We start from the raw sequence: 17,472 nt of genomic DNA, 5'->3' as shown, positions 1-17,472 counted from the left end.
CTGGGGAAAGAAGGAAAAGGATGTTTTTAGTTCAGCTGTACTCCTAAGGGCTGCAGGAAATTGTGGTACATGACAGACTTAACGATCTGGCAGAATATTTCTCCTGGGGTTTATAACTAGTGTTACGTTACTTATTTCTAAGTATTATGTCTGGATTCAAGATAATGAAGTGTCATCCCCAAATCAGCAAACTCTGTTATTTAACTTTCTAATTCTTTAATTCTCCACAGGAATCAGTGGACCTATTACATTAGCAAAATTATGTCCATATAGGCAATTACAGCCATTATCACAGCATCTGAATATGTGCTTTCTCAAATCAAGATTCAAGATTCCCAAGAACTGGGAGTAGGTTGGGGACAGTAAGATTGGTTGGGAACTCATTGGTTATGGGCAGTGCCCCGTGAGGAGAAGGTTAGTTGTTCCCTTGACTTCAGAGGGTGTTCCATGCATTCCAAACTGAAATTCATATACTAATCTAATGACCCAAAAGAAATCCCCAGTCTGTTCTGTGTGGATAATGCTCACCTGTAGTGAGAGTCTTTCACCTTCTTAAACAGAGATTTTCAATATCCACAACAGATTTTTATTATCTTCAAGATGGGTATGGTTCTCAAGGAATAAATTTAAAGAATGTCCAGTTTTCTTACATCTCGATGTTTGTTATTATAGTTAGGAAGTAATTCTTATTATTAGATAGTAATATCTCTAGGTAGCAATCTTCCCTGTTAGGAAATGGCAAACATAATCATAGCTTTTCTCTTTCAAGACTGTAGATGGAACCTAATTCACATAAGTAGATCAATATTGAAGGGTCAGTATTACATAAGACAACACATTTGTATGATTGTATGTGTTAATTCATGAGAACGGGAACAAAAATGTCTAGTACAAGAGCTACATTGAAGAACAGAAATAGGTAATAATCCATTATATAGGTTTTGTCTTTTTTATGGTTTTACAGTTCTTCTTTATATCGTAAGTTTGTATTTCTGAAGGAGGGAATCAACAATAGAATGCCCCTCGCTGTGTTGTGTAAAGGCAGTATGTTTTAATACTGACCCCTAGTGACAGAATTACGTTTTTGAGTTACTGTGCTGCAAGGTAAAGGGATTTTGTTACGTTTTGTCGTTTGTGTCATTTTTCCATTAGCACCCATTCTGCCGAGCCTTATGCAAATACAAACATTTAACTTATGCCATGAACAGATTCCCGGTTTGACTTTCTTTTACTGCATATCCAGCGTGTACTTGAGCACAGGAAGTTCCACCTCAACATGGGGAAGAACTTCTTTACTGTGAGGGTTCCAGAGCACTGGAGCAGGCTGCCCAGAGAGGTTGTGGAGTCTCCTTCTCTGGAGACTTTCAAGACCTGCCTGGATGTCATTCTGAGTGATCTGCTCTAGTTTTTTTTGGTCCTGCTCTGGCAGAGGGTTCGACTTGATCATCTTCGGAGGTCCCTTCCAACCCCTAATACTCTGTGATTCTGTGTGATGAGTGCTTTCTGAAGAAGAAGGACAACATGATCATTACCCCAGAGTTCATAAGCTTTTCCATACAGGTTATGTATTGACTGCAGCTGAAAACTGCAGAATGTTTTCTCATCAATTTCTCCTTTGGCAGAAAAGCTGAATCAAGGCCTAATGCTAGGATATCATTCAGAAATAGGGTCCCACTATGACTTTAACATCACATCAGATGACTGCCATGCAACCAATGGACAGTACCCTAAATCATGCCCTGCTGGCAGGTGCAAAGTGTTTCAATCAGACATCTGTTGGTTTTCTCTCTTGTGAAGGTGTGGCTATATGGAAAAGTCCCTCTATATATAGATGCAGACACTGTAACTGCATTTTCTTCTCAGTACAGCTGCTTTTTCACAAAAGAACTGTGTTATGCATTTTCTTGTTTGTGTGCTTTTAAACACTGTTGCCTGTCTGGTTATATTGAAGACAGAGACAAGTGTAGAGCACTCATCTCTGCCTAACAAAAATCTCATGTCACAGCATCCTAAAGTGCATGAGAACCTAATTATATCCAAAATAGTTTCAGACTGAAAACAGAGAACATCTAAATATGGATAAGGGTAACTATATAGAGGTTCTACCCCTTATAGCAAAATCTTAGCCTTGCAGTATGATCATGATTTATTTTCACTGTGGAAGGCTGGAATTTAATTCAGAGCATGTGTGTTGTCACCTGTAACTCCCCATGGTAGATTTCTGTGGGAACAGGTGAAACATTTTGCTTCCTGAGTGAAACTCTTCAGCTTGGGAGAGAAAACTGTGTTTTGTGTAGTGGCACAAGTACAATGATTTCTCTGGAGTGTGTATCCCTGCAATCAGTGATATGCTCTGAGATGAATTACACTTTTTATTAATTAATTAAAAGCAGCAAGGGTTATTTACATTTGAGTACATTTCAGAAAAATGTATTGGTGCTTTTGCATGCACATTTTCTTTGTAATATATTTCTAAAATAAATACAAATTATTTAAGTACATGTTTAACTGTTGTATAGTGTAAAGTCATTTATTTTAAGTCTATTTAAGGGAATTGCAGGTTTATGGCTGATCATGCAAACTTAATTCTGCCCTGCTGTCAATTTCACTTGTGTACTGGTAAACACAAAGGGGTAAAAATAGGCTTTCACAATTAACTTTAAACTTTTTGGCTTACAATTTCAGTAACTTTATCTTAACATGGTAGTATATGTGTACCTTCTTAGAGATTTAATTTTAAGAGAGAAAACTAAAAGCATTAATTTCTCCAATCTGAATCATCATAAGAGCCTGAACCTTTATTAAAGCAAAACACATTGCTGGCATTAGATTTAAGTTCACAGTGTCCAGAAAAGGCTTATCCAGAAGTGAAAGACTGGGTCAAGTTCCACAGTCTGAGTACTGTTTGTAGAGAGACTGACTTGGCACAGCTTTTTGTCCTTCCTCAGCTGGTGCTTCCAGACACGAGGAGGAGTCACTGTCTCCTCACTCCCTTTTCAGATGGGATGCTGTGAGTACCTTTCTTTGGCCTTTTCTTTCTTCCCCTTACACCTCAATGAAGCTGCTCTGGCAGCTCCTGAATGTTCCCTGTTATTTTGCTTTTGTAACAGTGTGGATTCCAGACTCTCAGCATTTGTGCTGAGTTACTGATTTTTGCATGCACTACTTCTTGGATCATAAAATAGAGAGGGGGATAATGTCTTTTTCATGAGCTTATTCTGGCAACCTACGTGGGATCTTTAAGGGGCAAAAAGGGTTTCTGTAGCTGACTTTCAAGCTTTTCTCATAGTAGTGGAAGTGTCAGAAATTCATAATAAAGGTTGCAAAAAATATTGTAATTGAAAGGCTCAGAGATCATGAACAGATAGTTCATTACCAATGCCCCCATAACATTTTAAATTAGGTGTACTACATTTTTAGAGCTGAGATCTACGTAACTTTGTCAGATGAGTTCGATTACAAACATTAGAAAATCTCTGTGTATCACTAAGTGAGAGTCAAGTATTACAGTCTTAGTTAACCCAGAGAGTTTAAGGTTTTATTGCTTCTAGACTGTGAGGTTTATTGAGTTCTTGGTTTGTTGATGTTTTAACAAGCAAAATAAAAAATAGGAATACAGTGTTCAGTTCCTGAAATGAAAAATTAAGATGGTTTGTTGATAACATCAATATTTTTATTGGAGCACAAAGAGGCCCCAAACTGTAGATCAGTCTCTCTAGTGCCAGATTCCCTTACTCAGAATAAACATACTGAGGTTAATGTCCCTTGTATAGTGAAGAAAACAGAACTAATATTAGTCTTTAAATAAAACACGAGTGACTGTACACAACAGCCAATTGCTTTTGAAAATAATTACATTGCAAAGTGAAATTTTTGGTAAATACAGAAGACATTTATTGGATGGGATTATTCTGATGACATAACAAGACAAATGAAGAATACTAATAATTTAAGGCATAAAAAGGAGGATATTTCTTGAGGTTTTACAAACTTCTGGTTATGGTACTTGGTCTCAGTCAGAAATTACGTAGTAAAGCTGGATCAAAAATGCCTTATGTGAAAAAGAAGTAATGGGATTTAGCACAGAGAGACTTGATTTTTAAAAATGTGTGTGTAATTAGATGCATAATTCTTATGCATAATTTACATGCAATTATGTATGAAAATGAGATATGCAGAGGCATAAATGGCTAGCTAAGCACCTCACACACAATCACAGTAATTTTGAACAGAAATTAAACATGCAGTTGCAAATACATTTGGAAAATGAAGTCCATAAGGAGTCCAATGGCCTTTGTGAGGAGGAAAAATTTGGGGTTTTTTTCTGAGCAGAAATTGTGTTAAATCCTCAGTCAGAATGGGGAAGTGAACAGCACAAAAGTGAGTCAAAATATAATTTAATATAAACCAGTTTATGTTCAATTGTGGTAGAAGAAGCAAAACCAAACATACTTTACTGTTTTTATGAAGTCTCAATCTCACTAGTGTAAATTAAGCACAGTCCAGAGTAAACAGTGTGAAGCTGCACCACTGCTCTTCCCCTCTGTCTCCCTTCCACAGGAGGTTGCTTAGGTAAGGGGTTTGGGGGCAGTCTCAGTGGTTTCTGTCAACTCTTTGAACACTGATGGTTGCTTTGTCCATTGGGCTAGACCTCCCCAGGAGGAAAAGCTACCTGGATCATTCCCTATGCACTAGTAAACAATCTGCTATCTTTCTTGTCACGGCTTGTTCAAGGACTGGAGATATTATGCTTGATGTGATGCCAGCAAAGAGGTGGATCTTGCCCTAGAGAGTTTACAGTCCTAAAAAAAAAATATAAAAACAAGAAAGTTTTGGTCCAGTTTTTATGGGTGGTTGTTTTCACAACGTTCTACCAATGTCTGAGCTTTCCTATTGCACCCCAGACACCTAAAGCAGCAAAATACTCAATTCAGTGAAATTCATATGCATCTCTGAAGTAACTGTTTAAAAGGTTAACCTTAAAAAAAAGGTTATCTTGTGAAACTTCTGGTAATCATTTTGTTGTCAACTTTTAGTTCATTTTTGCAGTAAAAACAGTAAATAAAACATGCTGCTTGCAGCCCAGAAAGTCAACCGTGTCCAGGGCTGCACCAAAAGAAGCATCGCAGCAGGGCCAGGGAGATGATTCTCCCCCTTTGCTCTTGTGAGACCCCACCTGGAGTACTGTGTCCAATTCTGGAGCCCCCAACATAAGAAGGACATGAAGCTCATGGAGAAAGTCCAGAGAAGGGCCACGAAGATTATCAGATGGCTGGAGCACCTCTCCTACGAGGACAGGCTGAAAGAGTTTGGGCTGTTCAGTGTTATTGGATCAAACCTGAAAGAGGGAGATTTAGGTCAGACATTAGGAGGAAATTCATTAGTATAAGGGTGCTGAGACACTGGCCCATGTTGCTCAGGGAAGGTGTGGAAGCCCCATCCCTGGAAGTGTTCAAGGCCACGTTGGATGGGGCCCTGAGCAACCTGATCTAGTGGGAGGTATCTCTGTCCATGCAAGGGAGTTGGAACTAAATGATCTTTAAGTTCCCTTCCAACTGAAACCATTCTATGATTCTATTTTTTTTTTTTTCTCAAACTAAGCATTTATTCATTGAGCCTTGAGTGATCCTTTAGAGAATTTTCAAGAAAATTTCCTAGTAACGTCTTAAAATGTATATTTAGAAGAAGTAATAATTTAAATTTTTATTAACTGACCTTTTAATTTTTGCCTTTCCTGTGACACTTGTGAAAAATATTTTAGCTATTGAATAGCTCTTGAATAGAATAATTTAAATTCCATTGTAATAAAAATTTTACTGTTTAACTACAGAGCATGGTTAAGGTCATTAGGGCACCCGAACTGTGTATACCCTGTTAGGTTAAGGCCCTCTAATGATCATAGCCATGTGATTATAAATCATAACATTTTAATTCTTTTAACTTGAATTTGAGCTCTCTGATTTCCATTCCTGTATTGTCTGCTTTTTCTTGTTTGTTGGTTTGTAATTCAGATAGTCACCTTTTCAAAAACACATGGTGATATTGCAAATGCAACATCTTTTTTTTCCCCCTTGTCACTGTCTTCTTTCCTTTTCCCCAATCTTTTATCTTCATGATTAAAGAAGCTGGCGTATTTTGAATCTTTACACAACATGAAGGAAAAAAAGCTTTGGATTTATGTAATTTACTCCTTTCCACATGAAATATTGTATACTTTTTTTCAGCTACACAAGGCTCCCTTCTTCCTTGAGGATGTAGTCCTGTAGAGAGAGCACTGATAAAATGCTCCACCTCACTAAGGTGTTTCTGAGGCAGATTGTGTTCTCGAGGCAGAGAGAGGTGCTAGTACTGGTCTACAGGAGGCCAAGACAGTGCTGGTTAAAGCTTCTGCCTCTGACTTTTGTTTCCTTGTAATAAGAAACCCTACACAGTGCATATCTCTGCCCAAGATGGATGGGAACAAGGACCTCCATACTTAGATCTTTATGTTATAATATTTCAGCACCTTAAAAAGGTAAGGATATTCATTCTTTCAGCTCTTTCTGAGGTCAGTCTCTGAAGCAGCTGGGGCTCCATGCCCTGGGCGACAGCACTATTTCTGTGTTATCAAGAGGGCTATGGGGTAGGAGTGAGTTGAACTATGAATTCCCTATTCTTCCTTCTTCCCTCATAACCTCTTCTGTACTATCTCTGTTCCCAGGACACAGCGTTGCCCTCAGGTGTTCATGCCCTTTAAAAATCTTATTCTGAAAGGTATTAGTTACCTTCAACTCTCATTACCTGCTGTTGTCACTTCTAACAGGATTTATTTTTTGCCTTGTGATCCATTGTGCTACTTGATTAAACTATACTCGTGAAACTGATTCAGAACAAATCTGCACAGAAGCAGAGCACAGGATTGAAATAAATATGTATGATCATCTAAATCAGTGGTTCTCAACCTTTTTGAAGTTGAGTGGCACTTGAGAAAATTGGCTCTGCTCTGTACCTTGCCGGGGTCAGCTCTGAACACACAAGGAGCTGTCACCTTGCTCTTTTGTTAAGTACTTGTGTACTTGCTGGCTTTATGGAAATTCTAGTAAATCTGCTTATAATGTGATTGGCTACGTCATTCAGTTCCATGTATCATCCTGGAATCAGTTTGTTTAGGGACTACATGTTTATTAGGATTTCCTGTGGGAAAATGCATGTGTTACTGGGCATAGTATAGGAACAGTAAGGTCTATACTTATTGCAGGAGTATTGGATGTACTATACTTTGAGATGTAGTGATTTCATGAGTAGTGGACCTGTCCCATAAATACTGGAATTTCTGTGTAAAAAAAAACCCTGATTTCGAGGTGTTGGGGTTTGTTTTGGTTTTGTTTTGGTTGGTTAGTTTTGTTTTGTTGGTGTTTTTTTTCCTGGATAAGGTATGTGTGTGCATAGTGTGTAGTGCTGTAAATCTGATAGCTCATGGCCATGCCTCACTGTGCATGGCTGTGGGCATGTATGGTGAGTCTCTCCCCCACTTGGCCAGCAGGTACATCATGTCATTGTTACACATGCTGTGAATGGGATGTTTTCCGGTAAACCTGTGGTACATATGTGGGGTCTGGCTGATCCTTACATGTGCAGTCAACATGTCCACATACAGCAGCCTGGATAGAGCTACAGCACTGCTGAAGCTGGAAATCTGGATAAAATTTCCATGGGGAAGAGAAGACAATAATAACTAGAGAACCTAGAAAAAAAGGTTGTACTCACTGAAATAAAACAAAAACCCAAAACCAAACCAAATCAAAAACCAACCAACCAACCAAAAAAAAAACCCTGACAAAACGTTTTCAGCTCTTCTTTATTTGGGAGGGAGGACACCCAGGTAAGGGGATATGCAGCTAATTAAAGACACTCTGAGGAGTGCAGGGCAGAACATCTGAAAACATGGGGTTCCCTTCTGAACAGAAACTGGAGTGCTTGCATTAAAGTTACTGGTGCTCCTGGAGGATTAATTAGCCAACAATGAACTGGCCCTATTCCTTTATGCTGCATCCAAGCTAATAACCCTACTCATCTTCAGTCCCTGGATTTCTGCCTTTTCCCTGGTTTTCCAAAGTGGGAACTACTGCTTGCCTGCCAGCCTTCCTTACACCCATGCTCCAGCACTACCTGTTCTGCCATTGCCTTGTAGCTGAGGCAGAGATCAGACAACACCCCTGTCAGCCTCTGCTTAGTCATTCCAGGTATGCTCAGGAGGATTCACAGCCTCCTGTCTGAAAATGTGGTTTGCAGGTACTTAGGCACTAGGATGAGTTCACAGTAAGATCTACATCTGGTCGCCCATGTGATGGGTTGGCATATTCTGCTTTCTGTCCTGTTTGCATAAGAGTGGCTATCAGGATTCCTGAGGTTTTTTATTTTTATTAATGCCTTGACAGTCTTTGGCATAACTGCTTTTGTGTATGCAGTACTTGTAAGCTTGTGTTTATTTTGTAACTGTGTAAGTTACCAAAAGGTTAGATTTTGGTAAGATGCTGTCACAGTAAAAGTAAGATTTTCACTTCCAGATTTCTCTTACTAATGTTTTGACAGAAATTTAGCAAAACTTATTAAAAATGTACATGCTTCTGTTGTTGAAGTGCTTAGATATGCTTGTATAGAGGTGGAAGAGTTTGTTTTTGATATAGACAAAATCCACTAAAAGGGAGTATAAAAAGCAGTTGCAACAAAAATTCAAATTGCCATCTGCACATTTCTATTGCTAACAATTTTGCCAACTTTTGTTTAACAAACAGATGAGCCCAATGTAAAATTCCTAAGAGCAGATAGTAAATTGGACATATGCCTCAAATCATTTGATCAAATTTTATATACAAACTGAGAAGGAAGACAATTCAATTTTTATAGTGTGCTGGTTTATAATGACATTGGAAAAAATACCACTGAAACGAACATAAGATGATGTAGACAAGTAAGTTCATTTTGCTCAGTAGAAAGCAGGTTTGGCAAGAAGGTCAACAGAAATCTGAAGTTATGGAATATCTTATGGCATTTGAAGGATGTAAAATACATGTGTATCAGTAATATCTTTTGCCTATGGCAAAGAAACTAAAGAATGCATAATGAGGTGGTATCCCAGAAAAACGTGCCTTTTCAGATTCATTAGAGCATGGTAGTTTCCCCTCAGCCAGGCCAGGTTCCTTCTTCAGGGTCTGCATCAGTTGTAGTCAGAGTTTACTATCCTTATAAGCCAGGTCACCAGCTGCTTTTAAATGTATTCTGTATTACAGATATTAATATGAAGTTGACTTTTTTTTCCTTTTTAAAGGCACTGTGCTGATGAGTGAGGGAAGCAGAACAGTAGTGTTAAGACAAAGTGCTTGTAGGCCAGTTCATTCTGCTGTGACCGAGATGTAGGCCAACATGACTACTAGTTTTGCAGCACATTAGACTCAAGTCACCGGCAAATGTGTCCTCTAATAATGCAGCTGCCTGCACCTTCCGCTGTCTCTTGCCTGAAGCTGCTATTTCCCTAATAGTGCTTCTTCAACTGTTCTTTCTTGGCCATTGTCTAATCTAAATCTACAAAATCACCCTTTAAAAAATCCCAGCAGTCTTCCCCAATTTTATTTGCAAACAGGTTGTTTTGCAGGTCTAGCCCAGACCTTAGCCACCCCAGCATTTGTCCCAGCACTGCTGGGGGGCAGCACATCCAGCCACGGCTGCAACCATCGTCTGAGCACAGGGAGAGTATTTAAACTGGATCTGCTGCTGATAGACTAGTTGATGTGGAACCATAGTCATAGCCAGCCCTGCACTCGGTGCTGATATGTCTGTTGTACTCCTGCTGTCTAAATCAGCTTGTATAAAGCCAGCATAATAATTTCAACATTGCGCTCATCTGCACCATTTACAGCTACTCTGTAAGAATGCAGAAGCTTGCTGGACTATGTTTATGCCACCTAAGTATCCCATCACAGAAATTTACACAGACAGCAAAAAGAACAACGTGATACTCCAGGCACTATAAACCTCATTAGAAATAGTGCTAGAGTGATGAGGGGGAGAGGTGAAAAACCTCTGCAGAGGCATTTGCCGGGAGCTAAAGATGCAGAAACTCTACTTTCTTTGAAAAGATGCAACATTTTGTTAACTTGTTTGAAACATAAGAAAGAATCCATGTCCTAATAAGTTAAGGAATCCAGAATTTTGTGACTTGGATTTTCTACTTAGGTTTTGCCTCTTGAGCTTCACACTGTGAGTCAAATATAGTTAAGGCATCAGAAAGAGGGATGTCACCATTCAATTATTAATTCCAACTTCATACTATAATTTAGAATATAGACATTAGCCTTGCAATTTATTGCAGGTAAGCAATATTTTATATTCTTGAAACACAATACTAAGTTGGTAAATATAACACACTAAGAGCAAAAGATGGTCATAACATAACAAAGACTTCTCCTTTTTCTCCTTTGTTTTGCTAGCGCTTTTCTTGAGGCGGAAGGAATTGAGCCATTAGTGAATACCTTGAGTGCTCAGAGAGATGGAACCATTGCTAGTGCTGCCACGGTGCTCACAAACCTGGCCGAGCAAGTGTCGCTGTGCGTGAACATCCGGAGCCAGGGTATCCTGAGGGCACTTGCAGAGCCCTTGCGCTCCACCAACAGCCAAGTGCAAAGCAAAGCAGCCTTTGCTGTGGCTGTGTTTGGTTGTGATGCTGAGGCAAGAGCAGAGGTAAAACTACTCTTAAGCTTGTGGGTATTTACAACACATCTAGATCCTGAGGTTGGTGTTATACTTACTTAGAATCTTTCTATTTTTTGGCCTGTCCTAAAAGTCCCAGGATATCTGTGTAGTCGCTAATTTTTCACTTTCGTCCTTGGCTTGTTCAACTAAATTTGGCTCAGTTTGTCATGAGAACTTGGAAGGGGTTTTCTTTAATTTGTATTTTTACTGCTGTATTTGCTTGCACCAAATTAAGTGGCTTCAATGAGCTTCAACCAGGGCTATATCTTAATCCCCATGTTTATGGGTGTTAAACATTAGAATTTCTTTCTATTGCAACTGTCAGCTAAACTTTGAATATGAGAAGTTCTGTCCTCTTTAACTCTCCCTCAGTGTTATTCTGTTGCCCACTTTCAAGGCCTGAACGGCTATGTCTGACCTTGATTAATAAGATACTGGATGTGCATGGAGTAAATGTCATTCAGACAAAACTCAAAATATAATTTATCTGTTGATCAGTGGCATCCAGCAAGTTGAACTTTAAACTGTTTATCAATGGTCGCACTATTTTCTTTTCATAAACAAGGAGGATGCTACGTGCATTCACAGATCCTAAGCTGGGGTTTTCTCATGGGTCAAGGCTGTTAATTAGGACATGAATAAGGGGCATAGATAATTAATCTGCCTCTTTCAGTGTCCTTTAAATGCCTTTCTCTTCAAAAATCCAAATGAGCAAAATTTCCTTCAGTCTGTATAGGAAAGATACTGTAGCACACAAGAGAACAGGATGTTAATAAGATTGTCATACATACAATACGATACAAATTCAAATATATTGTCTTGTAAATTAGTTGCTAGGAGGCAAGAGAACACAGAAAAAGCAGTCTTGGCTTGCATAGTCTCTTCAGTTTCCACACTGCAATCTAAGAATGGAAAAGGGTTGACAGAAGCAGAGAATCCCCATGAATTACCTTTCTACCAGCCCATTATAGCTTGTCTACAATGTTGAATGTTTCCAAAGGTGAATTTCACAGGCTGTTCTTGCTGGGACAGACGAAAGATCTAAGTGGCAATGTCTTCATTTTTGTTATAGTTAAGAAATGCAGGTGGACTGCGACCACTCGTTGCATTGCTGAGCTCCAAGGATGAAGAAGTCAGAAGAAATGCCTGCCGGGCTATTACAGTCTGTGCAAGTGATGAGCAAACTGCTGTTCAACTATGCAGGCTAGGGTGAGTAGACATACTATCAAGAGGCAGAGGGAAGATTTTGATGAGAGAAGTCTATCAAGTTGATCTTTACGTATTTATAGTAGAGTAACAAAGTTAAGCTATACTTTCTGGTAAGCAGAAACTACTTTTGCACCACAGATGTCACAGATGAAATGGTATTGATTTTAAACAACAAAAGTCTTAAGAAAAAGTTCAAGCCTGAAGAGGAAACTGTCTGTTATTATAAAAACATTTATTATTTCTGTGACTGAGTAAAGCTTTATGTTGAAGATGTGATTTTATCAGTCAAAATTAGGAACTACAGTGCATCATACATATGAAACTGAAATAAGTGTTTCAGGCTAAGTTCAATATGCAGTAAATTGTATTTATTACACACAGGTTAAATTTGGTTTACAAACTCCGGTTAACTGCAGGTGTGCTGAAATGTTATGTAGAAGAGACTCTAGTTTATTCCTTCGTAGAGTCTCTAAGATCCATATATTAATATCTGAATGACAAAAGCTGTTTTAGATTGTAAGAATTATGGCACAGGGCTCCTTAAACGAGGTGGCTCTTGTAGTTGTCGTTGAATATATGTAATTGCTCTGCTCCCTCTGCTGGACATTTCTCTGATTACTGCACATATACTTAAAATCCATCTATGAGGGGATTCTGCAGAGTATCTCCGAAATTTAGGTCTGGAAAGGACCTTGGAGGTGGTGTTATACATCTGCCCACTGTAAGGCTGAATCAGACACACTGACATTTTTGCTTGTGGAGTGTAAATTCCAGTTCTGAGGGGGTTTCACAGCTTTCTGAGGTAACCCAGTGCTGAAGTATCCTTAAAATTAGAAGGGCTTTCTGAGTTTTAAATATCCCTTAAACAAATCAGTTCAACTACATGTCCTAATTTCAGTGGGATTGAATAACTACCTCTTAATAACAATTAAGCTTAACTTACTGAGTTTTCTCATGTTCCATGTCCCTCTCAGCTTCCTTTTCATAACAAAGTAAAAATGTTAAACTTATTTTTGTTTTGAAATCTTGTATAATTTTGCCACACACATCTCTGAATTTCTCTCATGTATTTATGCCATTTAAGTGCCGTCTCCCAGACTGGACAAGGTACTTCAACTATGGTCATATCACCATAAAATAAAGCTTAGTAACTATTTTCTGTATCTGTATATCTAGCACTGTTATTATTTAATTGCTTCTTCCTGACAGTATCAGAGTGGGACTCTTAATTTTTGTGTCCTTCCAGTTTGACAGCATATTGTTGATAATAATGCATTAAGTATAGTTTTTCAGCCAGTCAGGCACTACTTCATGATAGTTTAACGTAGTTCACATTTCCCTGACTTGCTTGTATGTATTCAAGTAAGAATACGTTATAAGACCTATTAAAGTCAAAACTTATCTCGAAGTCAGCTTATATCTCACTTTTACTTCTTCTGCCTTTACATTAGGTCAGTTACCCTTAATCACAGAAAGGATTAGATTACTTTTACATTATTTATTTTTTACAAATACATAATGGCTACTTTTTACCACCTGTCTCTTGTTGCTTGCAAAATGATTGTTTAATCATTAGATATGGTGTCCTTTGGACACAGAAATTTGGCTAAATGATCTCTATTACTTTCTTGTTCTTCCTTTTTTCAAATCTAGATACTACCTTTGCCCTTCTCCACTATCCTGTCACCTTGCTTGTCCTCCCTAAATTTTCAAATATACTTAAGTAGTTCAGAGGTTGTTTTTACTAATTCATAGAGTAGTATGCAGTATGCAGTAAGTCTCCTCAGGCACTGATGACTTTGTCTCTTCAAACTTATTCTAGACATGTTAAGCCAACTGTTTCCACCTCCTTGTTAATATTACTGCCAGGCATCTGCTTGCAACCTTTTTATGAAAACTGAAGCAAAAAAGGCATCAGACACTTCAGTCTTCTGCTCCATCTGTTACAAGTTTTCTTCCCACACACTAGTAATAGTCCTACATTTTCCTCTCTGACTTGCAGCATATGAAACATTTATTTTTGTTTCAGTCCCTGAACAGGTATATCTCACTTTGCCTGTGGGTGTTTTGGTTTTTTCCCTTACTTTTTCCTTCCTGTTGAAGTGTCAGTGTTTCCATTTCTGTATCATAAAATCACAGAATCATAGACTCATAAACTGGTTTGGGTTGGAAGGGACCTTACAGATAATCTAGTTCCAAAGCCCCCTGCACAGGCAGGGACACCTCCCACTAGAAGTCCTTTTTTTTGGCTTGTCTTTCCCCCACACAAGGATAACGTGCTGTTGTGCCCATAATGTCCTCTCTCTTCAACACTTCTGTATTCATTAGGCTTTTCTTGCTCATTTTTCCTTTTAAAATTCTTCCCTGCATTACTTGCTGGTTATGCTGTGTGATGAAGAGCCTGTACTGCTGTTTCACTATTTTCTGCCATTGCTCTCTTCTAAAAGAGAAGGCTGTCATTTGCCTTGCTTGAAAACCTTTTTCTCTGGAATCCATCTGATGTATGTTCAGAAGTCTACATTGTAAATGTCCGCAGCTGAGGCTCCCTGTGTAGTTCACAGAGAGAAATGGGCAGTCTAAATGTGCATTTCATTATATATAGATACATAAAATTGATTCCTTAGGATGCAAAGAATGTCTGCATGTGCAAATAAATTTGAACATGCACATACACGCATATGGATATATCTCCCTCTTTTTTCCTGTTGTTTTCATTCCAAAACAGTTCCAAAATTGCGCTTTAGTATGTTCTCCTGATTCAGCTTAGTTTTTCTTCTTAGTGAACTTCTACTAAGTTTTCCAGGTCAGAGGTTATCAGTATCTGAGTTTCAGCACCAAAACCAGCCTAAGGAATGAATTCCTGTTCTCCTGTGTCCTCACATTATTATTTTTATGTTATATATGTCTGTGCTGCAAAACCCCTTATGTTTCCAAGCTCATCTGTGTTTTGCAAATCTCTGCCAGCTATCCCTCCCCAAACAGTGACAGTCCTAAACCAGAAGGATTCATTAATTGCAAAATGACACCTGCAAATGGCATCACAAGTTGGAGAGAGAGAGAGATTGTCCAACCCGTATCATATGGTCAGCTCTGAACATTATTCTTTTTACATCCTCCTTTTTCTCAGGTTCTCTGTGGTACCCAACATCCGTCTGTGCAAAAGGTTGTGGCATCCCATCAGCATTTCTTTTATGTAACTGTTTAACTGCCTGAAGGGATTGCTTTTAAGCACTGCAAGTGATTTTCCTCCCCTAAAAAAAAGAATTCTGTGCAGCACAGCCAGCTCTTTGCTGGTCCAGAGGTCACCAGCCTAGCACTTGGAAATAAATCTCTCTTGGCCTCGGCAGCGCTACAAACTAACTCTGAAATGTATAATAACAATTGATTGGTATGTAATGATTAATTAGTCTTTGTATTGTGTTTAACAGTGCTTTAGACATCCTAGAAGAAATGAATCTATCAACAGGGCGCAAAAATAACTTCAGTGAAGCTGCTCTGGGAAAGCTACTTGATAACAATCTTTCCCAAAAATACAGCCAGATAGGGTATTTATCATCAAGTAACATCATTACTGATGGATTCTATGATTGTGGTCAGGTAAGCTACTTTATATAAAATACTCAGAGTAAAATTTTCTTCTAATTTAGAAAGAGTACTAGAGCAAAAGCCAGACTCTGGCTTCATAAAATACTTTGTTTTTTTTCCCTGAAGTTTCCCAGCTTTATTTGTTATCTTTTTTCATGGATGAAATCTCATCATCTTCATGCTATAACCCAGTTGCAAATTTCATCCCAATCCCCTGTGAGCTTCCTTTCCAGATCCTTTCTCAGACCTTAGTTGTTCTGGTCTCTTTTGCTGCAAAATACTTGATACTAACGTGATGCTGAATGATCTATCTATGGACTTTCTGTTTGTTTAGTTTTACATAACGAAGGAGAGAGTTCATGTTTTCACCTTGGTTGTGACCCTTTCTCTCACAAAGCACTGTTTATGTATAAAGAATGACTCCACTATGTATCACTTGTTAGTGCTGTGTTCAGCTTAAATCTGAGAAGGACTCTTCAGAATGCCCAAATGAATTAGAAACAGCAGTCTTACTGAAAGTCAGCAAAATACCTGCTCCCAAAGCACTTGGTTGCTTTTGAAAATTCTATCTTATGTTGTAAAGCCTTCAGAAGCAGGAACATTTCCTTATTCTAGAACTGTTTGGGATTACATAGTAGCAATAATTACAAGTTAAATTATTTATGAACTTTTTTTTTTTTAATTGATGGAGAAACCAATTTTACATATTTTGAGTGGCTTTGGATGTTATTATGTAAGTCTTCTGTAAAGATTAGGAAGTTTCAGTCACGCTTTAGGTATCTTTTAAATTTATTTTTTTTTTCATCTTTAACTGGGCAGAATACTTTATCTTTTATTCTAATTTTCTTGTAGCTAAAACCTGGAGTGAAAATTTTATCTTTGGAGGAACTGAGTATGCAAGATCTTACTGACCGTCGGGCCATAATCCTCATTAATGCTAAACGACAAGAGTGAGTCATGTCTGATCTGCTGTTTCCAGTACAAACTACATAGTATATGCATACACACATACATATATAAAATAGGGAGATCTCAGCATTGTGCTTCATGTCTTAGAAGGCAAAATAATGTTATTTACAAAATAAGGATTTGGAAAATAACTTTTTCTCCCTCTAGACAGAAAAGATTTATTAAGTTGAGTTGCACCTTTTAAAACCCTTCCTGATGTTGGGACACCCAGTGTTTTATTAGTTATAACAAAGCTTGTCATCTGACATAGTAATTATGTCACCTAAGCTGAATGTAAACATATGACAATGAAACCTATGATTTTATGATCTTGTACAGAAAAATGCATTGAATTTTAAGCACAATATTCCAAGAGGCAGCAGAAAGCCAAGGATTAAGCTTTTGGCCTTGATGAAGAACCTGTGTCCATTTATTCTCTGTTTAAGTTGAGTCCAGCCTAACAATCTTAGATCTGAATGCAGGAAGTTGGTACTGGAGATGTTTAACTGGGAGTCATTTCCTGTAAACAGTCTCATAGATCAAAGAATGCTCTACCAATATTTTGCAAGTCCAAAACCTTCTTCTCTGTCAACACATCACATATTTGCTTTACAGTATCATTAGCTTCCCTTTTAAGCTTGTATATGACACCATAAAGATGTCTGAGAATATCTATGACAAATTAAACTTCTGCGCTCTTTGTTGATCCCTGGAGTTGTCTTAAAGTATCAGGTTTTCTTTCTTTGACTTTGATACAGCTTCTTGCCTTTGTACCTTGGCAGCAGTCTTACTCCCCAGTTACTCGTGTCCATAATTTGGTATTCTCGACTTCATGTTTGATCCCTGAATTAATATCCGGTTTATTAACAGTTAGGTTATTTCTTCCATTTATATGCTTCCTGTGAATATCTTCACTGTCCTTTAAAATCAGGATTTCATTCCCATAGCTTAACATGCAAATCCTAATTCTGCAAATAACATGCAAAAATATCTTGTTCTGTT

At 38.2% G+C, this 17,472-nt stretch overlaps 1 protein-coding gene across 1 annotated transcript in view; it reads left to right on the top strand.

The window, feature by feature from the left end:
* The window catches only part of ARMC3 (armadillo repeat containing 3), a 47,302-nt gene that overhangs the window by 19,198 nt on the left and 10,632 nt on the right, over window positions 1–17,472 (top strand). Inside the window, exons 10-13 of the mRNA XM_051609130.1 lie at window positions 10,467–10,716; window positions 11,801–11,937; window positions 15,366–15,534; window positions 16,375–16,472. Of these exons, the coding sequence (XP_051465090.1) occupies window positions 10,467–10,716; window positions 11,801–11,937; window positions 15,366–15,534; window positions 16,375–16,472 (654 nt within the window). The remainder of the gene's footprint in view (window positions 1–10,466; window positions 10,717–11,800; window positions 11,938–15,365; window positions 15,535–16,374; window positions 16,473–17,472) is intronic.

The sequence above is a fragment of the Apus apus genome, chromosome 2 (assembly GCF_020740795.1).
Source record: "Apus apus isolate bApuApu2 chromosome 2, bApuApu2.pri.cur, whole genome shotgun sequence".
Lineage (NCBI taxonomy): Eukaryota > Metazoa > Chordata > Aves > Apodiformes > Apodidae > Apus > Apus apus.
Note: the sequence above shows the minus strand (reverse complement) of the source record. Positions and strands in the feature narration are given on the sequence as shown.